The sequence below is a fragment of the Physeter macrocephalus genome, chromosome 4 (assembly GCF_002837175.3).
Source record: "Physeter macrocephalus isolate SW-GA chromosome 4, ASM283717v5, whole genome shotgun sequence".
NCBI lineage: Eukaryota > Metazoa > Chordata > Mammalia > Artiodactyla > Physeteridae > Physeter > Physeter macrocephalus.
The window spans coordinates 47,617,268-47,626,837 of NC_041217.1; the positions used below are offsets into that span (position 1 = coordinate 47,617,268).

Genomic DNA, 9,570 nt, shown 5'->3' on the forward strand with positions numbered 1-9,570 from the left:
TGTAAAGCAGAAACTAACACACCATTGTAAAGCAATTATACTCCAATAAAGATGTTAAACAAGAAATTCACGTGGATTACAGGGTTGCAAGAGGGAGCGGTTCTCACAAGCATTCTTAAAGTGACTTGTCCAAATTTCTCCCTATAGCAGCCTGGGATTCAATTTGCAGCTCTTTGAATCACACGCACTCTCAGCTGTGCTCTCCTGGCCAGCCCTATCGCTCACAATTAGAAGCCCATTTCACTCGAGCTTAGCTTCGCAGGTGCCCCCCTAGGTAGGACAAGAGCAGCCAGGGAGTTAAGGGCAGGCGAGGAGAGCAGGCTCACTGGAACGAGGGTTTGCACAATCTGGCATTTATGGAAAATTGGATGTGCTAATGAACCTGAGATCCATCAGGGCTTTCTGAAGGCAGGACTGTCTCTATCAACAGACCAATTAGCACACAATTATTTTCTCCTGAAAGCTTATCTGAGGCGCTCTTTGAATGCTTGCGCCTGAGTGAGCTGCACTTTCCATTACCTCTGGGAGCCCTCTTTATAATCCTCCAAAGCTGTCTGCCCCTTCTACAGGGAGAGGTACGGGGTTCTCCAACCTGCCAGAGACTCTGGGACTTTCATCACTCGGGGCGGGGGAGTCCTGAGCTCATCCTGCTTATCAAGTCAGTGCTCAGGCAATATCTGCAAGAGGACCCTCTCCAGCTCCCCTTCTCCTTCCCACCTCCTTGCTTCTCTAGGGAAGACAGAGGTGGCTCAGAGCAGAGTAGCAGGGGAAAGAGCAATGACTTTGGGATCTAGTAAAACCTGAGTGAGCCTTCCTCGCTCGTGGAGATCTGGCTTGAGTCATTTCCTCTAACAGGAAATGAACAGGGGGATCATGGTCTTTGTCTCTTCCTCATTCCTATCCTTGTGCCACAATTAACAAAGTGGAGCTACTCACACCCTCTCAATGACTTACCTAATTGATTATCCTCTTGCAGAACTGACCTTTGGAAATAGCAAAGTAAAGGTCAGAAAATCGCATCAGAGCCAGCCCCAGAATATTGAACAAGATGGCGGGCGGGGGGGGTTTGGGAAGCAGATGGGTTGGTGGTAGATAGGTAGGCATAGTGGTAGGGTAAAGGGGAGGAAAGTGGCTGTGCTATATTTGCCCCCTTGGGAGTCGTCCTACTTCTGCTTAAGGTGTGTAGCTTTCTCACCTGTTGCTGGTGAGTGTTCAACTCAGGAGTGGGTGGATAGCAAAGCCAGTGCAGAACTCAGGACAGTATGGTGGCCAGCTTACCTGGAGCTGGGGACAGGCCAATCTCCCAAATACCACACTCACCATCCGACTCTGCCCTTCAGCCCACCCCATTCCAAGAGAGGCAGGGTTCCCCAGAATAGCTGGGCTAGTCCTTGGCCACGGCTCTTCTTATAGGAATTTTTGCACCGTATAGATAAAGAAGACTTTACCTTGACATAAGCCTGACTCTGCCTTCCCACTGCAGTTTGACAACTAGCCAATCATCAACTCACTCAATACAGAGACATTATTCAGCACCAAGTTGCCCACCTGTGGCGGGAGGTAGGCTCACGTGGAACACCAGGATTATAGAAACATGTTTCCTTGTCTGTAAATTTCTTATGGTAGTGACCGTGTCTTACTCACTGTGAGTTTTGGATTCTCCTTGAATATGTAATAGATGAATAAATGAGTGAAAGAATAAATGAATGAGTCAAATGAATCGTAGCCCTGCAGGTGACTAGCTGTGTGACCTTGAAGAAATCATTTAACCTATCTGGCCTTGGTTTCCTCATCTGTAATATAGGATAATAATATCTAAAGTGTATACAGTTTGTCTTACCCCATGTTCACATTCTGAAGAGAGGGCAGATCACTAAAATACTTTGGATGAACTGGTCTGTTTACACTTGTTTTTTACAGTGATATTATCTAAATGGGTTTACCTCATTTTAATTTTCTGCAGCCCTTTGACGTGCCCTCACAGGAGGCACGGGGCTTTGAACTGGAGTCTGAGGACTCAAACGTCAAAATCCTGTTTCAGCTACTCAACAGCTCTGTGGTCTCGGGTACTGTAACTCGGCACCTTGGTTTCCTTCTTTGAAGAGTGATAGTAGTGGGATTTGTCTCAGAGTTAGTGGGAAGGTTAAATGGCATGATCTTGGAGGATGAACTTGGAAACTGTGGAGAGGTTTCCTGCCTCTGTCATGGCCTTGATCCTGTCCCCGATCCATGCTGGGTCTTGCTGCCTCCCATGCACTGTGTCTATTGCTTCCCCTTGGTCTTGGTCTGCAGCTACCTCTTTTTCTCCCAATTCCCCCCTTCCCTCACATCCCTCCTCATCCTTCAAGACCAATTTATGGATCACCTTCTCCATGAAGCCTTCTCAGACTGCTTTAAGCTACAAGGTTCTCTCCCGTCTCTCTCTTTACTGTATTAGTCTGTGTCATACCATCTCTCACTTAATTACTCTCTTCCATGTGTATTTTTTAAGACTAAGTATACTAAATTCTCTTTAAACATGTCACTCACACTTTGGTATTCACCACGGTAACTAGTAGGATGGCAGACAATTACACTACACACTTTCCAGCCCATGGCTTGTAGCTCATGCTGCCCCTTCTTTATTTTTTTGACCGCGCCGTTCAATCCCTGGTTTCAGTTTTCCCCAACCAGGGATTGAACCCGGACCCTCAGCAGTGAAAACCCAGAGTCCTAACCACTGGACCACCAGGGATGCTGCCCCTTCTTTTTCTCAGAGTACTTTCCCTCCCTTCTCTTCTTGTCCACTTTCTACTTATCTTTAAAGACCAAGTCAGTTGGTGTCTCCTCTGAAACTCCTTCCCTTGTTTAGAGCTGTGGTTTCCTCAGGGCTCCTCATGACACTTTTTTTTTTTTTTTTTTTTTTTTTTTTTTTGGTACACGGGCCTCTCACTGTTGTGGCCTCTCCCGTTGCGGAGCACAGGCTCTGGACGCACAGGCTCAGCGGCCATGGCTCACGGGCCCAGCCGCTCCGCGGCATGTGGGATCTTCCCGGACCGGGGCACGAACCCGTGTCCCCTGCATCGGCAGGTGGACTCTCAACCACCGTGCCACCAGGGAAGCCCTCCTCATGACACTTTGCTTCTGCTCGAGGTTGATGTGTATCAGTCAGTTGGATATGTACCTGCCTCCCCCACAGGTTGTAACCTCCTGGAGGACACACTACATAACTTGTACACCTTTGTGCCCACCTCTCCACCCCCCAAAGCCTGGAACAGATTACTCATACATTCTCTAATTTATTGAGTACCTGCTATGTGCCAGGCACCCTGTTAAGTGCTATTGACAACATCGTGAGCAAAATAACTACGAGCTTACCTCTGTGGAGCCTTTAGTGTGTGGAGGACCCAGGCTTTAACTAAATACTCGCAGAAGAGGATGGAAGACCACAAGTTGTATGCTTGTTGCGGAGCAGAGGTGCCCAGAGCTAGGAGAGAAGGTCAGAGGTATCAGGGCCAATTTCCTTGAAGAACTCCGAGAAAGGCACTCTATGAATGTTTGCTAAATTGTAGGGAATTGAACAGTGGCTGCCCAACAAATACTCGTTGATTGGTTGATTGATTTTTGGCAAAGCCTCTGGAGATCCTGAGAAGAAAGGGCCTCAGGTCCCCATCATTCTTATTACATAATTATTTCAGTGCATTTAAAGCTCCCCATTTTTCATCTTATACTTTAAACATCAGGGAAAAACTGATAGGCCAACTTTAAAATATTTTAAAATGACTGCGGTGTTTTGGAATATTACATAGCTATAAGAGTTTATGTATATTTAATATGCTTTTTAAAATATGCAGTAAGGCCATGGCTGATTTTCTCTAAGGATGTCTCAGTGCCGAGGTGGGACTTAAATGTTTAATATTAATAATAATACTCATAACTCATATTTCTCTAGTGCTTTTCATCTTCGGGATCCCTAAAGCCTGTGAGCACCACATCAAGTGGATGCAGCTGGGCTCGCCAGCGGGCTGACAGCATCCTCATCTGGCCTCCTTTCTTCCTCTGGGGGAGGAGAAGGGGGAACTCCAACACAAAGGTCCAACTTCCACTGCCTACATTGAGTTTCCTCTTCCCAGACTCAAATTCCCTCTGGTTCCCTCAGAAAGGCTTCCAGTTATGTACAACTCCTGCTGCCAGCCCTATACCACTGATACTCCCTGTCTTAGAACAAGGGGAAAAGTGGCTTTATGCTCCTGGGGTAGGGAGATACATGCCCTTCCTCGGGCTGGTCCAGGACAGGACATAGAGCCTGAGATTGGCTGACCGGAAAAGGGAAGTGCAAAGGGAAGGTCTCAGCTTGTTATATAAACCCACCCCCTGCCCTTCCGTCTCTAGGTCACGGAAACCAGGACCGGTCCCCTGGGCTGCAGCAACTACGACAACCTGGACTCAGTCAGCTCTGTCCTGGTACAGAGTCCGGAGAACAAAGTGCAGTTACTCGGTAAGGTGCCCTGTGACGTTTTCACACTTTCCATACACGGTAAAAACAAAAAACAAACAAAAAAAAACTTAGATCACCAAAAGGAAAAAGTCCTTCCTGCCCCATTTGGCTAAACCCTTCTGAAGACAAGAACTACCACTAGTTCTGGAACTTGTATTTAACAACTTTCCATCATTCTTTTGAGAAAACTTCTGACATGGTTCACTTTACACCTCGACCATTGCTCAAACCACTGGACACCCAGATCCTCCCACCTCCCAGTCCTTCCCAAGACCTCTGTCACTATCCTACAGCAACAGCACATCCATCGTCATACACCTTGATCTCGTTGGCGATCTCCTTTGTTGTCCAAAGAACCCTCTGCTTTATCCTAAGTACACACTGGGGAATAGCTGGCCTTTGCAGAGTGGTTATGGGGTACCGTCTCTAGCTTGACTAAGAGCTACACAAACTGTGGGACCATTGGTTACCCTGAGAGTGTTCCCTGTTTTCTGTTACTAGTCTGCAGTCTTCAATGGGAGATCAAAGCCAGGAGAAGAGTTTGAGAGGAATAGGAGCCCTAACTGGGGACAGAACAGGCAGAAACAGAAAAGCAAGAGGAAGGGGAACGACCCTGGGTCTGGAGGCTGGGAGGTAAGGGGAGGCACTCAGCTCCTGCTCTCTGGCCCCCAAGCATCCTGGGGGCAGAGCCATGCAGACTGATTCAGACAGAGCTGTTTGGCAATGGGAAAAGTTCATTCTTCTTAAGGCCTGAGTTGGACTCTGTTTAAGATATTATTGTCTTGGTATTATAAAATCAATAGCCGTCACCCAGGATCTATGATTACAAATTCCAGGCATCCTGAGCCAGACGTAACCCCTCAAATGCTTTAGGCATCAAGAAACATACAAAAAGGAGGAAAAGACTCCTGTATTTAAAGCCGCCCAATGCAATTAGCATCCCTGTTCTCTTAGGTCCCTGGATGGGCTGGGTTTGTGTCTGGAAATGAGTGATGAGTGAAGTTCAGAGTGTCTGGTGGTTCATTTGGAATAGTTTATGCCATTTAATTTTATAGCCCATCACTCATGCAGACATTGCTCGGGGCACTTATTTTGTAGCAATAGGAAATGTTATGGTGAGGAGGAGGGAGCTAATGGGGGAGGTGAAAGGAAAGGACTTGGAGAGGGGTGAGTGTTGAAAGCAAGCGTATGTGGACAGTGTGCACGGGGAGGGCTGCTCAAGTGCCACTGTGGGCACATCGTCAAGAAAGGAAAATTTAGGAGCAGTTCAGAACAGGAGGTAGATCACAAACAAGAACAACAAACATCTACCGCAGCTGCAATTCTAAGTTATATTTTGAGGTCTGCCGAGACTGGATTACATACTCTGGGCTCTCTGATTTCCTGCCAAGGACAAGGTCAAGGGTGTGACAAGAAAGAGCTGGCAGACATCTGATGAAAGGGGAGCTCATCCCGTCCAGAAGTCCCCGCGTCCCTCCCTCTCCTGGCACAGTCTCTCCCAGTGTCCCTGCTGGGAGAGCCTCCTGCAGGTCTGACCTCAAACCGGGCTGGGCTGCAACCAAAGGCATGCCCGTCCTTCATTCACCTCTTGATATGCTTCCAACAGCCGCCCTGTGTGGCTTGAAGCCAACTAGGAGTCTATTTTGCTGCTGGTGAACCAATATCCACCACAGATGGGTAGGAAAGCTGAAGCTTGGAGCAATTTAGTGGGTTATACTCAAGACCAGAGGCAGCTAATTAGAAAAGAGAGCTGAGAGACATTCATATCTATCCAGGCTCAACTGAACTTGGGGCATCCATCGCCATCTTGCTTTCACATCGCGTTAAGGGTTAAACCCTGAGATAGGCAGCCAGTCCCAGTTATGCAGTATGACCCAATGGGACAAGGACAGGGTCTGACACCAAGCTGACTTTCCCAGCACTGTGAGTTGAGCAGGTCACCATGGTCACTGGGCTGGGATTTCCTCATTATAAGAGCCTCAGTATGACCACAGTGTTGCTTGTAGTTGTATATGGAAAGTGCTTGGTGTAGTGCCTGGCCACTGTGTACCCACAACACCTTGTCCCTACCTCCTAAGCAGGGCAGCCTCCTTGGTCATTGGGGCTAAGGTGGGAGGCCCAGGAGGGTCAGCATTCAGAAGTATCCTAGGAGGCCTGCTGCTCATCTCAGAGAAGCTAGAAACAGGATGGCAATTGGAGGCAGAGCAAAAAAGCCCATCAAGCCTCGATTCTTCCCCCACGAGGGCTATAAGCTCTTCCTTTATCTGAAACATCTTCCCATTTCCATCCTAGAAACGCTGACATGTAGCCAATAAACCCGTTCATATGATATGCACGCTCTCAATTTGGCTGATGTGAGGGGTTTGACTAAGCCTTGAGCTTTGACGTGCCCCATCTGTCACTGGGACAGCAATAACCCTCTGTCCCAACCAGCTCAGCAGGATCAGGGCCTGGGGTGGCCATTCTTGGGCCCAGGATGCACAAGTCAGCAGAACCCCAGCTGGGGATCCTGCAGCCTTGGGTGTGGGAAACCGAGTACTCCCTGGCCCTGCCCGGCAGTTCCCCGACACGTCCTTTCCTTAGGCCTGCAGGTGCTGCTGCCCGAGTACCTGCGGGAGCGCTTCGTGACCGCTGCGCTCAGCTACATCACATGCAGCTCTGAGGGCGAGCTCATCTGCAAGGAGAATGACTGTTGGTGCAAGTGCAGCCCCACCTTCCCAGAATGCAACTGTCCTGATGCTGACATCCAGGCCATGGAGGACAGCCTGCTGCAGATCCAGGACTCCTGGGCGACTCACAACCAGCAGTTTGAGGAGTCAGGTGAGCAGTCAGTCAGCCCAGATTTCCTCCCTGTCAATGGGAGGTGGCTGAGAGGTGCGGGATAAGAACCCGGGGCGCTCAGCTTGGCTCCTGGCTCAGCCACTTAACTGGCTGGGTGACCTTCAGCAGGTTATATGACCACCCCAAGTCTGAACTCATTTTCTTTTTTTGTATATGCAAACAGACCTAATACCTACCAAAGTGATGCATTTCAAGGACTTAATAAGCTAAGGTAAATATAATTGAGGCCATAGGCCTTGTCTGTCTTGTTTGCCACAGATTCCACAGTGCCTGCACATAAGGTGCACAGTGAATATTTGCTGAATGAATGAGGCACATAGCATGTTTCTAGGAGGCACCTAGTACATGCTGGTGATTGCTTATTGCAGTTATAACTGATATCAATGTCACCTTGAGACTTAGATTCAGAGGGCTTGGTTTTGAGTTCTTATTCTGTGTTATGGCTTGAATGTTTGTATCCCCTCAAATTCATATGTGGAAAATCTGATGCCCAAGGTGATGGTATTAGGAGGTGGGGACTTTGGGATTTGATTAGGTCATAAGAGCCGAGCCCTTATGAACGGGATCAGTGCTCATATAAAAGAGGCCCCAGAGAGAGATCCCTTACCTCTTCCAACACGTGAGGACCCAGCAAGAATTTTGCCGTCTGCAACCCAGAAGAGGGCCTTCACCAGAACCTGCCAGCAGCATCCTGATCTTGGACTTCCGGCCTCTGAAAATACATTTCTGTTGTTTATAAGCCACCCAGTCTGTGGTATTTTGTTATAACATCTTGGACAGACCTAACACACTCTATTACTGATCCTTTGTATGACTTTGGTTTAGCCATGAAGCTCCTCAGTGCCTCCATTTCTTCATCTGTAAATGAGGGAAAATGATAATGATAGGTGGAGGGATGGCTCATATGGAGCGATGCAGATAAAATTAAAGTATAAAGGACTCTGCGTGATATACTCATACATTTCAATATTAAATGAATAATAGTTATATGGATATATCTCAAAAAACAATATTGGATAAAACAAATGAAAAAGGTTATGTATTATATACATATTTGTATTTATATAACATTTATATGTACTATTATAATAACATATTAAATATAAAACTTTTAGTACTATTTATTTGATGTTTAAAACATACTAGCCAATACTTAATATTTTTATGGATAAATATATTTTTAGAAAACGTTAAAAAATATAGTAATAAAACATTCAAGAGAGTAGTTACATCTAGATAAAGATGGAGGGGGAAGTTTAGGGCCTTCAAGGATATTTGCTTTGCCTTATTTCTTTTTTTTTTTTTTTTTTTTTTTTGGTATGCGGGCCTCCCTCTGCTGTGGCCCCGCCCGCTGTGGGGCACACGGTCCGGACGCGCAGGCCCAGCGGCCGTGGCTCACGGGCCCAGCCGCTCCGCGGCACGGCGGCCATGGCCCACGGGCCCAGCCGCTCCGCGGCATGTGGGATCCTCCCAGAGCGGGGCGCGAACCCGGTTCCCCTGCATCGGCAGGCGGACGCGCAACCGCTGCGCCACCAGGGAAGCCCAGCTTTGCCTTATTTCTTTAAAAAAAAATCTGAATTCAATCTGGCAAAACAGCAAACTCTAGGTGGTGGGCACATGGGAGTTTATCTTGTCCTTCTCTGTGCTGTTTTGTATACCTAAGTGTTTTATAAGAAGAACTATGCACACACTACTAGTTGTTAATGTCATTACTAGGTGTGATTTTTCCAGTCATCTGGGTGGGGGATGAAGAACCAGGGGCTTGAGAAATCAGAATGAGCTGAGGCCCCAGGCATTGCCATCTCAGGCCTTAAACAAGGCATTCAGTTGCTAAGGAGAATATCATATTCCGGCCCCCCAGCTGCATTGGACCAATGGTGGTGGGATGTGTTAGGTAATGCTCGAGTATGTGGGAAAGGACTTTGGGCTTTCAGCACTATGAATTACTGCCAGTGAGTGAAGGAGGACTATCCAGACCCCCATCAGGAGACGTGATGGCTGCCGGTTCCAAGGAAAAGCAGGTCCCTGGACAGAGATCTGAGCATGAATTCAGAAAACACATTGTGCCCAGGAAGCTCTGAGGAGGACTCAGACTTTGCAGTAGGAGCTAAGAACCAGAGAGCACATTGCTTCTGGATTAGCTTCAAGAAAGAATGGGTGGGCTTCCCTGGTGGCGCAGTGGTTTAGAGTCCGCCTGCCAATGCAGGGGACACGGGTTCGTGCCCCGGTCCGGGAAGATCCCACATGCCGCG

At 47.8% G+C, this 9,570-nt stretch overlaps 1 protein-coding gene across 1 annotated transcript in view; it reads left to right on the top strand.

Annotated features, from left to right (window-relative positions):
- Positions 1-9,570, top strand: part of BRINP2 (BMP/retinoic acid inducible neural specific 2) — a 59,912-nt gene that overhangs the window by 46,680 nt on the left and 3,662 nt on the right. The window contains exons 4-5 of the mRNA XM_024133719.2: positions 4,372-4,477; positions 7,061-7,297. Of these exons, the coding sequence (XP_023989487.1) occupies positions 4,372-4,477; positions 7,061-7,297 (343 nt within the window). The remainder of the gene's footprint in view (positions 1-4,371; positions 4,478-7,060; positions 7,298-9,570) is intronic.